The sequence below is a fragment of the Cnephaeus nilssonii genome (assembly GCF_951640355.1).
Source record: "Cnephaeus nilssonii genome assembly, chromosome: 5".
In the NCBI taxonomy this organism is placed as follows: Eukaryota; Metazoa; Chordata; class Mammalia; order Chiroptera; family Vespertilionidae; genus Cnephaeus; species Cnephaeus nilssonii.
The window spans coordinates 36,266,369-36,283,588 of NC_137076.1; the positions used below are offsets into that span (position 1 = coordinate 36,266,369).

The window sequence follows — 17,220 nt, forward strand, 5'->3', positions numbered from 1 at the left end:
ATGTTTTTTTCTCTCTCTTCCTCTTTCTTTAAAAATCATATGAAATAAAGGGAGTAAATTCGTTAAAGAAGTAAAGCAAGCAAATTTATCAAAATACATCTGGCTTATGAAGTACAGATGAATTTCCCAGCTAGTCTGAGAAGCCCTGCCTGGTAGAGGTTTGCTTTTTATACTTTTCTGTCTACAGGGTTTAAAATTCCTCTGCCAGATATTCTGGCACAGGATAGCTCTCAAGGTCTTCCTTTTATTTCTTCATTTTTAAATGAAATCTTTATTGTTGAAAGTATTACATATGTCCCCCATTGACCCCTTCTAGCCTGCCCCCTTCCTTTTATTTTTTTGTGGGGCTTTCCCAGAATTTATGAGAAACATCTGGCAATTTTATCTTTAACAAGCCCAGAGACTGCTGGCTTCTCTGTTTGAATAGTGAGATGAAAACTCCCTCTTCTCTCCCTCTTCCCAAAGATGGCTGGCTTCTTTGTTTAGTGGGTGAGATAAACGCTCCCTTCTTTCCTTCTCCCTTCCTGCCTCCTGCCTTAGCAGTTCCAGGGTGATTGAAGTTATATGTTCTTTGTTTAGGGAGGAGGTTTAGCCATTTGTTCTCAAGAATCCTTGGTTGGGAAAGATAAGATCTTTCTTCAAATTGGCTGCAAGCTGCCCAAACTGTTTGGCCTTGTTTAATTTTCCTGTCTCAATTTCCCTATTCCTCCTGCCCTGGAATTTTCCTAGCTTCTGATAGGTGCTAAGGTGCTAAGGTGCACGTACCCTGTTACAGGATGAGTGGGAGTTCCAGAGTAATTGTGTGAAAAGTTAGGTGGACCTTCTTAGTGAACAATTATTAGTTGATGAAAAAAACACATTAATGTCGTTTGAAGTTGATCTAAGGGCATACAACAAATGAAGAAACACTTATCCAAGCAAATGTCCTAAATCTTGCTAAAAGCTAAAAGAAATTGTGGCATTTGACTTATAACATATCCCTTCTTCCAGGTAGTCTGTGTTACTTTCTGTATTCTGGACAGATATGGCCAATACGAGTGGGTTCATTCAACACTGAGATCCCAGTCTAGTGCTGTGGTTTCACCCAAGTAAGGACAGGCCTCATACTTACCTACTTCTCACCTAACTTCTGCTATGGGAATTATATATTATGTAGGCAGAGACAAATTTATTCACCCCACTGTTACTCAAAGGGTGAGAGTTATGCCTCCAGCACAATAGGACTAGAATACTGAGTCTCCAGTTTTGTTTGACTCAGTTTGATGTAGAGCCACTGTTCTCTGCCAGGAGGGGCAGGTTAAGACGACCATGGTCTGCTATCTTCTTCTGGCATCAGCTGGTGGAGTGGTGATATCACTCTGACAGAGAGATATGCTTTCTACACCTACAGCTTCTATGTGGTGGCACAGATGTTCTGCCCGGAAACAGGTCATGGGAAGAGCTCTTCCTGAGTAGACTAACTTTATTTGGTACACAGAATAAAAAAGTCCATGCATAAGGGTATTGTTGAAAACATATAGATTTTGGTGCTAAGAATTTAGGAGAAGGCTGTCAACTCCTTGAACCTAATAGCAACAAGCAAAATGGAAGACCACCAGAAGTTAAACAAAGAGGCCAGATGAAGAGACAGCCAACAAGATCCCTCCTGGATCCCACTCATCACTGTGTGTCTAAAAGGCTGTGCACGGGAAAAAAAAAAGATGGCGACCGGCAGGAAGGTAGGGAGAGAGAGAGTGTGAGTGAGGAACCCATAGAGGAGAGTGTAGATGTGTGTGGTGTGTGTGTGTGTATGAGATAGGGTCAGTTAGATTCTGCAGGTCTTCCAAGGGGCTCCCGAACAGGGCAGCCCTAGACGGCGGAGCCCCGCGCACAAAGCGGACACTTCTCGGCGGCTGGTGCGGACGCAGAGACCACGCCATCTTGGGAAACAGAGCTGCCTGAGACTCGGATCCTGGCTTCTAACACAAACCAGGACCCTGCAGCCACCGGGGACAGAGACCTGCTGTCACAGCTTCAGACAAACAAACAACAAGAATCCAGACTTCCCGGCAGATTTCCGTGAGTCAAAGAGCCTATCCCCCTCCTCGCAGGCGCTGATAGCGCCATAGTAACTGATAGACCTGCCCCTCCCCCAAGCTGCTGAGCGCCCACAGCGCGCGGAAAGCGCCATAGTAACTGATAGACGCGCCCTTCACCCTAGCTGCTCACAGGAGCGCGCACAGCGTGCACAGACAGCGCCATAGTAGCTGATAGACCCGCCTCCGGCCCAAGCTGCCGAGCTTTGCGCAGGGACGCGCTCCCTCTTAGGGAATTTGGCGCGCGCTCGCGCAGGGGACAGAAGCAGCTCCCCGTTGGGGAAATCTGTCAGTGCGCACAGAGGGCTCCCCTTCGGGGAATTTGGGGGAATTTGGCTCGCGGGTCACAGCTCCCCCTTCGGAGATTCTTAAGAGCCTGCACAGAGGGGCTTCCCTTTGGGGAATTTGGCGCGCAGGACGGACTCCGCCCCCCTTCTGGGACTTTGGGAGAGTTCACTGAGCCGGCTCACCTTCAGGTTTTTAAGAAAGTGCGCTCTAGCCGGTTTGGCTCAGCAGAGAGAGTACACACAGGACGCAGCTCCACTTCAGGGAATTTGGCACGCCGGACACAGCTGCCTGGGATCCCTGACTCACAGCGCATTCACACTAAGAGCCAGCGACCCCAATTGTTGGTGCGTGCACACACAGGGACCCTGATTCTCAACGAGAAACCGCACAAGGCAACAGAGACTTTGACACTCGAGTCTTGGTGCAGACACAGGGAAACTCTGACTCCTGGCACATGCTAAGGATCTCATTCTCGGCACATACCAACAGTGTGGTGCAGACAGGGCCCCTGATTCTAAATGTGCACACGAGACCACACAGAACACTGGGGACACTGATCCTGGGCAAGTCTGGTTCCCACCAACCAAAGACAGCCACACGTCCTAGTGTCAGAGCACTTCAGTGAAACTAGGGTGGAGCGAAGTCCCCACAGCACATGGCCCAGGTCCACGCAAACAGAAGCTTGAGCTTTCTGGTAATAGCCAGAATGGGGAAACGAAATAACTCACAGAGGAAAGAAAATGTGGAGTCGCCAAGAAAGGAAATTAGTGAAAATGAAGCTTGCAACATGACCGAAAAGGAATTCAGAGTAATGGTCATGGAATTTATACATCGGATGGATGAGAAAATCAACAACTTATGCAAGAATCAGGAAGAAATGAAAAGTGATATAGCTACAATCAAAAACACCATGGAAAGTTTCAACAGTAGACTACAAGAAGCAGAGGACCGAATTAGTGAGTTAGAAGATCAGGTACAGAAACAAGCTCAAGCTGAACAGCAATTGGAGAAAAAAATTAAAAAGCAGGAGGAAAGCCTAAGGGAACTTCGGGACAACATGAAACGAAGTAACATGCGTATAATAGGGCTGCCAGAAGGACAAGAAGAGCAGCAGGGATTAGAAAATCTATTTGAAGAAATAATGACAGAAAACTTCCCGGATATGGGAAAGATAAAAGTTACGCAAGTAAAGAGAGTCCCAAGCAGGATCAACCCCAAAAGACCCACGCCAAGACATGTCATAATTTCAATGGCAAATATAAATGATAAAGAGAGAATCCTAAAGGCGGCAAGAGAGAGACAGAGAGTTACCTACAAAGGAACACCCATCAGATTGTCAAATGATTACTCATCAGAAACACAACAAGCTAGAAGTGAATGGAAGGAGGTATACAAAGTGTTGCAAAGCAAAGGACTGAATCCAAGAATACTATATCCAGCAAGACTATCAATCAAAATTGAAGGGGAAATCAGGAGCTTTGCAGACAAAAAAAGCCTCAGGGAGTTTATCACCACCAAACCAGCAATGCAAGAATTGCTAAAGGGAATACTGTAAAAAGAAGAAATAAACAGGTAAGAAGGAATACAGACACAAAAATAGATATGACTGCAAACAAATACCTTTCAGTAATAACTTTAAATGTAAACGGACTAAATGCTCCAATCAAAAGACATCGAGTAGCTGAATGGATAAAAAAACACGACCCATATATATGCTGTCTACAAGAGACCCACCTCAGAACAAGAGACTCACACAGATTGAAAGTGAAGGGATGGAAAAATATCTTTCAGGCAAATGGAAATGAAAAAAAAGCTGGGGTAGCAATACTTATATCTGACAAAATAGACCTCAAAGTAAATGCCATAACAAGAGATAAGGAAGGCCACTTCATAATACTAAAGGGAGAAATCCAACAAGAAGAAATAATTCTGGTAAACATATACGCTCCCAATATAGGAGCACCCAAATACATAAAAAAACTCCTGGAGGATATCAAGGGAGAGATTAATAGCAACACAATCATAGTAGGAGACTTTAATACCCCACTATCACCACTGGACAAATCCTCTAAACAAAAAATCAGCAAAGAAACAGCAATCCTAAATGACTCACTAGACCAGATGGAATTAATTGACATCTTCAGAACATTTCACCCCAAAGCCACAGAATATACATTCTTCTCAAGTGCACATGGGTCATTTTCAAAGATAGACCATATGCTGGGTCACAGGCAAAGTCTCTTCAAATTCAAGAAGATAGAAATTATATCAAGCATCTTCTCAGATCACAGTGGCATAAAACTGGAAATCAACTACAATAAATACAATCCAAAGAAATCAAACACATGGAGACTAAACAGCATGCTATTAAACAAGGACTGGGTCACCAGAGAGATCAAGGAAGAAATAAAAAACATCATGGCAACAAATGACAATGAAAACACAACAATCCAAAATCTATGGGACACAGCGAAAGCAGTCTTGAGAGGGAAGTTCATAGCTCTACAGGCCTATTGCAAAAAACAAGAAACAATGGTAATAAATTACTTAACCCTACAACTCAAAGAGCTAGAAAAAGAGCAGCAAGAAAAGCCCAGTGTAACCAGAAGGAAGGAAATAACAAAGATCAGAGCGGAGATAAATGACATAGAGACCAAAGAAACAATACATAAGATCAACAAAACCAAGAGCTGGTTCTTTGAAAGGATAAACAAGATTGATGGACCTCTAGCCAGGCTCACCAAGAAGCAAAGGGAGAGGACCCAAATAAACAAAATCAGAAATGAAAGAGGTGAAATAACAACAGACCCCGCTGAGATACAAAGGATTGTTACAAAATACTACGAACAACTCTATTCCAACAAACTGGACAACCTGGAGGAAATGGACATATTCCTAGAAAAATATAACCTTCCAAAAATCAATCAAGAAGAATCTAAACAGCTCAATAGGCCAATAACTATGGACGAAATTGAAGCAGTCATCAAAAAGCTTCCGACAAACAAAAGCCCGGGGCCTGATGGCTTCACAGGAGAGTTTTACCAAACATTCAAGGAAGAACTAAAACCTATCCTCCTCAGACTATTCCAAAAAATTCAAGTGGAAGGAACACTTCCAAGCTCCTTCTATGAAGCCAGCATCACCCTAATACCAAAACCAGATAAAGACAACACAATGAAAGAGAATTACAGACCAATATCCCTCATGAACATAGATGCCAAAATCCTCAACAAAATTCTAGCAAATCGGCTCCAGCAGTACATCAGAAAGATCATACACCATGACCAAGTAGGATTTATCCCAGGAATGCAAGGATGGTACAATATCCGCAAATCAATAAACGTGATACATCACATAAACAAATTGAAAGATAAAAATCACATAGTCATATCAATTGATGCAGAAAAAGCATTTGACAAAATCCAACACCCTTTCTTGATAAAAGCTCTCAACAAGGTGGGAATAGATGGCTCATACCTCAACATAATAAAAGCGATATATGATAAACCCACAGCAAACATCATACTCAATGGACAAAAACTAAAGACATTTCCCCTAAGAACAGGAACAAGACAGGGATGCCCACTCTCACCACTCCTGTTTGACATAGTACTGGAAGTATTAGCCATTGCAATTAGACAAGAAGAAGAAATAAAAGGCATCCAGATTGGAAAAGAACAAGTAAAGCTGTCTTTATTTGCAGACGACATGATCTTGTACATAAAAAATCCGGAAGACTCCGTCAAAAAACTAATAGACTTAATAAATGAATTCGGCAATGTAGCAGGATACAAAATTAACGCCAAGAAATCTATGGCCTTTCTATACACCAATAGTGAACTTACAGACAGAGAGACTAAAAAGGCAATCCCATTTACCATCGCACCAAAAAAATTAAGATACCTAGGAATAAACTTAACTAAGGAGGTAAAAGACCTATACACGGAAAACTACAGGACACTGAAAAAAGAGATAGAGGAAGACGTAAACAGATGGAAGAACATACCATGTTCATGGATTGGTAGAATCAACATCATTAAAATGTCCATACTACCCAAAGCAATCTATAGATTCAATGCACTCCCCATTAAAATACCAACGGCATATTTCACAGACCTTGAAAGAACTCTCCAAAAATTCATCTGGAATAAAAAAAGACCCCGAATAGCCACAGCAATCCTGAGAAAGAAGAATAAAGTAGGAGGGATCTCAATACCAGATTTCAAGCTGTATTACAAAGCCACTGTTCTCAAAACAGCCTGGTACTGGCACAAGAACAGACATATAGATCAATGGAACAGAATAGAGAATCCAGATATTGACCCAAACCACTATGCTCAATTAATATTTGACAAAGGAGGCATGAACATACAATGGAATAAAGACAGTCTCTTCAATAAATGGTGTTGGGAAAATTGGACAGATACATGCAAAAAAATGAAGCTTGATCACCAACTTACGCCATACACAAAAATAAACTCAAAATGGATACAGGACTTAAACATAAGACGGGAAACCATAAAAATACTAGAGCAATCCACAGGCAGCAAAATGTCAGACATATGCCAAAAGAAATTCTTCACTGACACTGCCCCTAGGGCAATGGAAGCTAAAGAGAAAATTAACAAATGGGACTACATCAAAATAAAAAGCTTTTTCACAGCAAAAGAAACCATCAACAAAACAACAAGAAGGCCCACTGCATGGGAGAACATATTTGCAAATGGCATCACTGATAAAGGTTTAATCTCCAACATCTACAGGCAGCTTATACAACTTAATAAAAGGAAGATAAATGATCCAATAAAAAAATGGGCAACAGACCTAAATAGAATCTTTTCAAAAGAAGACAGAAGGAAGGCCAAGAGACACATGAAAACATGCTCAACGTCACTAATTATCCGAGAGATGCAAATCAAAACAACAATGCGGTACCATCTCACACCTGGCAGAATGGCTATCATCAACAAATCAACAAACGACAAGTGTTGGCGAGGATGCGGAGAAAAAGGAACCCTCGTGCACTGCTGGTGGGATTGCAGACTGGTGCAGCCACTGTGGAGAACAGTATGGAGTTTCCTCAAAAAACTGAAAATGGAACTCCCATTTGACCCAGTAATCCCACTCCTGGGAATATATCCGAAGAAACTAGAAACACCAATTAGAAAGGATATATGCACCCCTATGTTCATAGCAGCACAATTCACCATAGCTAAGATTTGGAAACAGCCTAGGTGCCCGTCAGCAGATGACTGGATCAGAAAACTGTGGTACATCTACACAATGGAATACTATGCTGCCATAAAAAAGAAGGAATTCTCATCATTTGCAGCAACCTGGGAGGAATTGGAGAACATTATGTTAAGTGAAATAAGTCAGTCAATGAAAGAAAAATACCACATGATCTCACTCATTTATGGATAATAAAGAACATTATAATCTTGAACAAAAAGATAGATACAGAGACAGTAAAGCATCAAACAGACTGTCAAATTACAAGGGGAAGGTTAGGGAGAGGTGGGGGAGATAAGAGATCAATCAAAGGACTTGTATGCATGCATATAAGCATAACCAATGGATGCAAAACTCTGGGGGGTGGGGGCATATATGGGAGGGGGGTGTGGGGAGGGCAATGGTAAGATATGTACACATATAATACCTTAATAAAAAAATTGAAAAAAAAAAAAAAAAAAAAAAAAAAAAAAAAAAAAAAAGAACAGCCAAGCCTTAACACTCGCTGAAAAAAAAAAAAAAAAAAAAAAAAAAAGGCTGTGCACGGGTGTTAAGGTGCATGTCCTCAGTAGCAACCAGACTATCACATTCAGCAGACTTAAAACTTCCCCAGGCCCCAATAAAAATTCACTCACAAAGGTTAGAAACCTCACTAGCTCAAGGGGAATAAATGTATTTTCTATACTAGGTGTACAGAAAGCCACTTTGAATTTCAAGAAAGACATAACATTTAAAACAAACAAACAAACAAATAAATAAATACACAAATAAGGATGAGATGGAAAATTTTGAGCTGAAAAATAAAATATTTAGTAGAAGAGATTAGCATAGGATTTCAGCAGGTAGAAGGAAGAATCAGCATTTTGAAGATAGATTATTAAGGATCTCACAATCTGAAGAAAAGAAACAAACAAAAAAATTTATCCATGCCTATGAGAATTAAATGACACATTTTGAAGCAATGGGTTGATATCTTTCCTACTTTGAAATTAAAAAAAAAAAATAAACAGCTTTTGCACTCACTTTTCAGTTTTTATTCTCTCTAGATCTCCAATATTAGAGATGTTAGAACTTTTGATATTTTCCATATATTTCTTAAGTTTTTTTAAATCCTTCTAGCTTTATGTGTATACTAGAGGCCAGGTGCATGAAATTCGTGCATGGGGAAGGTGTGTGTGTCCCTCAGTCCAGCCTGCACCCTCTCCAATCTGGGACATCCCTCGCACAATCCAGAACTGCTGGCTCCCAACTGTTCACCTGCCTGCCAGCCTGATTACCCCCTAACCACTCCTCTGCCAGCCTGATTGCCCCTAACTGCCCTCCCCTGCAGGCCTGGTCTCCCCCAAACTGCTCTCCCCTGCAGGCCTGGGTCCCCTTAACTGCCCTTCCGCTGCCGGCCTGGTCACCCCTAACTCCCCTCCCCTGCAGGCTTGATCACCCACAACTGCCCTCCCTTGCAGGCCTGATCCCTCCCAACTGCCCTCCCCTGCTAGCCTGATTGCCCACAACTTCCCTCCCTTGCAGACCTGGTCCCTCCCAACTATCCTCCCCTGCTGGCCATCTTGTGGTGGCCATCTTGTGTCCACATGGAGGCAGCCATCTTTGACCACATGGGGGCAGCCATCTTGTGTTGGAATGATGGTCAATTTGCATATTACTCTTTTATTAGATAGGATAGAGGCCTGGTGCATGGGTGGGCGCCGGCTGGTTTGCCCTGAAGGGTGTCCAGGATTAGGGTGGGGGTGCCCTTGGGGCATGCAGTGGCCTGGGTGAGGGGCCTGTGGTGGTTTGCAGGCTGGCCACGCCTCCCAGTGACCCAAGCGGAGGCCCTGGTATCTGGGATTTATTTATATTCTATAATTGAAACTTTGTAGCCTTGAGTGGAGGCCAAGGCAGGCCAGGGCTGCAGGAGCTTGGCTTCCTCCATCACCAGGAAAACCCAAGCCTCCTGCTCACTCCATGGCTGCAGCCATTTTTGTTGGGATTTATTTATCTTCTATAATTGAAACTTTGTAGCCTTGAGCGGAGTCCAGGGCTGGCCAGGGTGTGCAGGATGCTTGGCTTCCTCCATTGCTGGGGAAACCCAAGCCTCCTGCTTGCTCCATGGCCACAGCCATCTTGGTTGGGTTAATTTGCATGCTTGTTCCTGATTGGCTGGTGGGCATGGCTTGTATGCGTAGTGGAGGTATGGTCAATTTGCATATTACTCTTTTATTAGATAGGATCACTGTGTAGGTTTTTACATTGACCAGTATTCCAGATGAGTAATCAAACCATCCACTGAATTGTTATTATTTATTATAATTTTTAGTTCTAAAATATCCACTTGGTACCTTTTAAGTAGATTTCAATTCACTAATAATATTCTACATTTTTCTTATACTTTGTATATACACTGAGTGGCCAGATTATTATGATCTCTGAATGCATAATAATCATCTGGCCACTCAGTGTGTGTGTGTGTGTGTGTGTGTGTGTGTGTATTAGAGGCCCAGTGCATAAATTTGTGCATGGATGGGGTCTGGCCAGCCTGACCAGGGGGAGGGGACATGGGCAGTTGGCTGGCCTGCTTGCTGGTCGAACTCCTGGTCAAGGGGACAATTTGCATATTAGCCTTTTATTATATAGGATATACACTGAGTGGCCAGATTATTATGTGTTCAGAGATCATAATAATCTGGACACTCAGTGTATATTATATTAATTATAATTATTTTTTGTGTGCAATATTGATCCATATTCTGGATAATCTTGACACTAATTATAGTTGCTCTTCTTTTCTTTCCTTCTTTTTTTCTTCTCAGTAATAAGTATTAAATTTTGACTCTTAGCATGTATAGTAATTTTATTGTATGCAAGTAATTGTGTATAAATGACCAAAGATGCTCCAGATGGCTTTTTTTAGAGTCTTGTCTCTTTCTTCCGTTAGAAAGATTGGCTGAGAAGTTGATTACCTAAATCTGTTCATGGCTAGTGCTAGGTTTGAGGTGAATGAGTTTTAGAAATCTTGAATGAACTCTCCCTTTTTTGTGTTGTTCAAGCATGAGCCTTCTAGACTTTCAATTAATTATGAGTTTATGTGACTCTATCTTCTCACCTCTGAAAGATTATGGGGGATTCATCTCTATCACCTAGAGATCCACAATTCAGCTGTCCAGCCACTTGTCACATGCAACATAAAAATCAGATAAGTGTGTTATGGGGGAACAGTACAGATGCTTGAGATAAGCCTCCTTTTACTATGTCTTGTGTCCAAAATATACCATGATTTTAGGAACCTATGCTGTGATAAATTGTAGACTAGCTCACCAGCATCCCACAAAGCTCTGAAATTAAGCAAATGGGACTTAGAGAAAAATTATTGTAAATTAGAAGCCCCTCAATGTCTAATTTGTGAATCTATCTAAACATGTGTAGAAACTAAGAGCATTGGGGATTTCTTTCTTTCAGCAGCAGTCCTCTAGCTGAGTCAAAGCTAAGGCTCAGTTCACATCCAACAATACCAAGAGCTCAGAAAACCATGGCTGGCTAGATTCAATGCTTTTCAGAATGATTTCCCTGCCTGGAATTTTTGGTAATCTATTCCACATTGCTTCTTTGCATTTTGATAGCCTTAAGTATGGTTCTTAAAATTGGTTTTTTCTTGTTCTTTTTTCCCAGAGGAAAAAATACTTACATATATATTAATACTTAATACTTCTATGTCATACATAGAATTGCAAGAATCTTCTTCATCCTATTTAATGGTAAAGTCCCCGTCTTCTCAGATTTTAAAGTAATTCTAAGCATAAATCATACCTACAAGATGGGTTGTGTAAGAAACTCAAAACCTTCTGATGTAAGACTGTTTTCTGTGTTCTCAATTATCCTAAAATAATATTATATCCACTGAGATCTGTCATGAAAAGAAACCACACAACTAAGATGATCTTAACTTATTAACAAGTAGATGTGGATATTGCTCTTAAGACAGGAAATCAAAGGGATGAGGTGGTGGGTCCTATACCTTTGGAATGAGTACCATGAATATAGAATTCTGACCTCTGAGAACCAACTTGGTGCTGGCATCTCAGGGATTTGATGGAGGATTCAAAGACTGCCACTCTAAAACTGGACATTAAGATACTTGGTAGCTGTGCCAATATGCTTGAGGTTGACAGTATGTTGGTTGGCTCTGGGAGTTAGAAACAACTGAGCAAATATAATATATATAAATGTTATCTACATATAAAATGTGCAGACACAAAGTCACTTTTGATGCTATGGTGTAAGCTCTTAGTGAAGAAATAGTGATGTGAACCAATAAAAAATTCCCCAAGATTCCCTTCTCCCTGTCATTTGTACTATTGGCAGAAAGTGATAGGAGAGGATTGCCAAAGAAGAAATGTGATATGTAGTTCTCATGTCCTGTGTGAATGCAGAGTACAAAGGGGAAGGATGTCTGGAATTAAGATATTAATATGCCCAAGCTGGGACCATTCTGAAACCAATTAAAAACAAGTACAAATCATCCATGAGCTTTGCCTTTGCTCAAGATAAAAAAAGAGACCAGTTCCATGAAAAGCTAACTACTAAAATTGTTTAAAATAATGGAAAGTTGAAATATGCTCAGAATTAGTAAATTTGGCTTATTTTTAATGGCTAATGTTTATGATCCTGAATGATAAAATATCTCGGAGATTTTTTTGTCAATAATCTGTGCCACCTACTGTTATAGTTTTATTGCAAGGAGACTGCAAGTTAATACATGGGAAAGATCATTTGGAATTTTTTTTTTTAAATTGTAACTTTTTGCTTTTCTTTCTAAAGTAAAGTTGGAACATTCTCTCTCTCTCTTTTTTTTTTTTAGTTGTTGTTTAAGATGCTAATAAAGAGGCAAAATAGCCAACACAGTAATAATATCAAAAGAGGAATAAACCAAAATAGTACCAGGTATTTCTTCCCATATTGCTTTTCATTATCTTTCCTTCCAGGGGGTGGCCCACTATCTATACTACCTCCATGGCCTTCTTTCAGGCAGAAGGGAGGGTCCCACTCTGGGTTGCAATGGCAGTGCTGTCTGTTGTTGCAGACTCCTTTCTGATTGCACGTCTCAGGTGAACAACCAGTTATCAGATGTGACATATGGACACACTTCCTTTTGATGCAGACATGTTCTGCCCCACACTCTGTCCCATCTTTCACATCACCAATGTCAGGTATGGTCATCCCAAAGTGGTAGTCGGTACCCCAGCAGGTGATGCCATTGAACTGAGTCCAATGCACAGTAGAATGATCTCTCAGAAGGGGAAGTTCTGTCACGTTATCACACTGAATCCTCCCGCACAAGGTATCTAAGATATTACATTTTACATATCTAGAGTACCTGAAACCACAGTTCCCAAAACGGTCACCTCGGGTGTTCATTTCTGTGTAGCAACTCTGCTTTGCACTCTTGGCCTCTTTGCCAAAAATGTTCCTACACTGCTCTTCACGGTTATTGCATCTCTTTTCATAGCAGTAGCCACCGCCCTTGCATGACATCCCATTCTGCACATACACATCCTCTGGACAATGGTAGGATGTCCCATTGCACCACTCTGGGAGATCACAGTCATTTTCCTCTTGTCTACAAACTTCGCCTGTTGGCAGGATCTGGCAGTCTTTGCAACAACCCCCGAAAGCACAAGCAGCCCCAGCGCTGAGAGTGCAGTTTGACTCACAGCACGGATCTTTCATACACAAATGTAAAGCGCCACAGTCACACTCTTCGCCTTCTTCAACCACACTGTTCCCACACTGTGCAAGTGTGAAGATGTGTCTTGTATTTGATGACACATACATACAATTTCGACTTGCAATGGTGTCCATGAAGCTGGCATAGCTGCAATTGCTGAATCGAGTTGCACTTGCTTTTTCTGGAGCCATTATGCAGGCTTTATGTCCACATGTACAAGTTTTGTCATCATGATACATACCCAAATTATGACCAATCTCATGTGACACTATATATGCAAAATCATACAAGCTATTATTCATAAAACTATCAACTCCACAATTAAAACGGAATTCACACACTCTTCCAATATAGGATAAGCCAACAGTAACACCATAGTCATGCTTTACAAAAATATGTGCAACATCATGGGGAATGCGGTAATTCAAGCCAGTTATCTTCCATGTGGAAAATTCGCCCAGGAGACCACGTATGGTATCTATTGTAATGAGATTTTTTTTAGTCCAGATCTCAATTCCCATTAAAACCACATCAATATCCAGTGAACGCAAAAAGTTATTTACTCCATTGACAACAAGGAATGCTTCATACTGCACAGCTGTGGTGTTACTTTGGTGATGAAGATAGCGATTGTGGTCCACCACCACTGCCAGTTCAAGAAGCCGCCTGTGGGTCCACCAGCCTTCATACCCACTCTGCATCAAAGTGAAGTTAGCACTCTCCTGATACTTCAGTTGTCTTGCTATTTCTTCATCTGTTAATCCACATCTCATGGATAGGAATTGTGTCTCCTCACTGTCCATCTTATATATGAAATGTTCTGATGTGGTAGAAAGTCTCTTGGGCTCTATTTCATAAACAATGTCATTTGTCTGTAATATTCCTTGCAAACCCCCCAAACAGGTACTGAGGGCAACCAGCGATTCCGGGTCTCCCTCCACATAACCCTGATAGTAGCAGTCATTCTGGATAAAAGGCTGGTCCTCAAGGAGAGCGCCCTGGTCTGTGTAGGTAAACACTCGTAAGTGTCTGGATAGAAAATGCTTGTTTACCTTCATGTGGACAATGTGTCTCTGCCCCTCAAAATGCAGGCTGTAAGTGAGCCAGCCTGGAGGCGTCATGCTGCTGGCATGCCTCATGGGAATCACTACTTCTGGGGGACCATTGTGTTGAGAGGTCCCAATCTGGGACCATCCAGAAAGGAACAGAAACACCACCTGCCAGAGCAGAAGAAGAATGACCTTCACATGCACCACGGCCTCACCCACAGCCATTATGGAGCCACCTTATGCAGCCACTGGTGAGAGGAAAGAAGGGCAGGGCATGAAACCTCACTGTTGCGTCTCCTCCATCTGTGCTGGCTCTATGCAGTGCTGACCTTTATTTTGACTTCTGGCAGAGGGACATCATCAGAGAAGCAACACTATAAAAAAAGTAAAAATGAAGAGCAGAGACAGAGTTGGGGGTTATAAGTTTCAGATGGAAGCAAAGGGTTAAAAATGAGCTAGTAGTGTTCAGCTTAAGATAAGACTCAGTGCACTGCATGCATTTGCCGGTTTACTCATAAATAATAGAAGCCAGAGTGAGAGTGTGGATGTACAAAGGGATGGTGATTGGCCATCAGTTGATAGTTACTGAACCTAGAAAAAAGACACATGTAAATTTATGATACTGTTCTCTCAATATATGAATATGTATGAAACTACACAATAAAAATATAAAACAAAAGTGAACATATATCCTATGCATAGAAGCATAATCAATGGACACAGACAATAGGGGGCTGAGGGCCTGTGCTGGGGGCAGGAGTGTGCTGGGAGAGGTCAATGGGGGGAAAAGGAGACATATGGAATACTTTCAACAATAAAGAATTAAAAAAAGTGAACATGTATCATGCTTTAATGAAGGGGAATTAATTTACACACATGAGAATTTATACTTTGTATAAATATCAATATGTAGGTCTTCCTTTCACTATCAAATAAATAATTATTTAGTCATTTTACTTAGCAGAGATATAAACACTATTCACATACATTATTATTTCCAATTGTTTGTAATATATACTTCCAATATAATAGGTTATTAGTTATATTATCTCCTTTCTGCATTTCTCTAATCATTTAACCCTGTGAAACTGGAGGGACAAAGCACCAATGTTCTCTAAATATTAGTATCTACTTTATGCTAAGTTCTATATTCAATAGATAATGGTGGTATTGCAGGGGGAGTATATTGGGTTTCTGATGGATTAACTAAAAAGTTTATGTTTAATTATACTCTTGAGAATAATAATATTTTAAAAAACTCTAGCCATATAAAGTGAAAGGAATCAAACTAGTTGGGAGAGTAAATACTTGGAAATGGGAGTGCACTGAAGGCAAAATAACTTACTTTCAGGATCAGTAAGTCCTAAAGGAGGGAGGGAAGCAGCGTTATTAAATTCAACAATGACTGTACCCTAATTACCACCCTTCACTTTCCTTTGTAGCCAAATTCAGTATCCAAACTATGAGTATAATCTATTAAAAACACAATTTTGTGGCTCTCAAGCAAGTTAATTAGAGCAGAATAAGACTTAATAAGTAGATCCTCCTTGAGATCTGAAAAATTGGCAATGAATCATTTTGTTTCTGGTTATGTATGTGTATTCCTATGTAGAGAAATATACTAGTGTTTCATTCTTTATAGCTAAATTTTTGAGAGTTACTTACCAGCAGTAGTATGAATGGTTCCTGGGGTCTTTTTTTTTTTAAATCTATAGTCTTATCACAGATATTTTATCACAGATTACCATGAACACAAAACTTTATATGACAGAATAAAATTATTTGTCTTTCATCTCTCATTTGATTATGTTTTAGAATTAATTGCATAGGAACAAGACTCTCCCAATTCTTTTTTTTTTTTCATGGATCAGCATATTTTTAAGACTCTCCCAATTCTAAGTACCATAGCAGCAAGCTACAATTCTTCCTCATTCTAGATTTAACTGCTTAGCAACAAGACTGTCTCAATTCTTAATGCCATGGCAACCAGCTAAAGGTCTTTCTCATTCTGAACGTGGAGGACTCTTGCCCATTAGTTCACTGGAAAATAAACAAATAACATCTTGGTGAAGAACATGGATCCAAGGGTGTTGGCAAATCAGCCCCACCTCCACTTGCTTTGGTAAAGGAAAAAAAAAAATTCTGGATAATACTGATCTGAGAGAGAGAATTCACAGAAGTTCAGCCTACCAGAAGGGAGATTCCAGCACACTGTTTGAGTTGGATAAGGAGAGTTTAGATGCATTGGAAAATGAAAAGCTTGGCCAGAGCTACCTCTGTCCCAGGGTGACACTGCATGGGACTGCTTTGTCTGGAAGCAACAGCAGCCACCTCCCCTGCAGAGAAGGTCCAAGAGGTGACTTCTTCAGAGGCGGAGGTTGAAAGCAGTGAGTGACTGCATGTGGGTTTAGCTGGAGAAACCTGTTTCTGTACAGCAGCACACTGATTTCTGTGGATACCAATGAGCATGAAATAAAAGTTTTTTTTTTTTTTTTTTTTTTTTGCTGTAGCTTCCAGACTTCAGCAGGAAGTCTGTACATAATCTCTGTGAGTACCCCACTTGAGGATCACCCTACTGGCCACAGGAGGCATGCCCAAAGCCCCCATTGTCAAATCCATTTCCCCCCACTCTGGGGTGGGCAACTTCTGTGTGGCAGTAGGAGCAAGTTGGGTAATTTGAGTGCTCTCAGAAAAATGTGGGCAAGGAAGAAACAATAAACTGAAGCTTCAATTGCCACCTTTTGAAAAAATAAAAAGAGATTTTTTCAGAAACCTGGTGAGTTATAAGGATAAGAGAAAAACAAAAGTTATGAATTCTTCTACAAAGGAAATAAGAAGAGTGGAGCAGATCTATCCATCA

At 40.9% G+C, this 17,220-nt stretch overlaps 1 protein-coding gene across 1 annotated transcript; it reads right to left on the bottom strand.

Moving 5' to 3' along the window:
- Nucleotides 1-8,404: 8,404 nt before the first annotated feature.
- Nucleotides 8,405-16,967, bottom strand: LOC307099016 (disintegrin and metalloproteinase domain-containing protein 25-like; the record flags this gene model as incomplete). The annotated part of the gene is made up of 4 exons (XM_079770229.1): nt 8,405-8,488; nt 12,525-14,596; nt 15,706-15,723; nt 16,916-16,967. 4 exons carry the CDS (start codon nt 16,965-16,967, stop codon nt 8,405-8,407), a joined length of 2,226 nt encoding a protein of 741 aa, XP_079626355.1.
- Nucleotides 16,968-17,220: the final 253 nt, after the last annotated feature.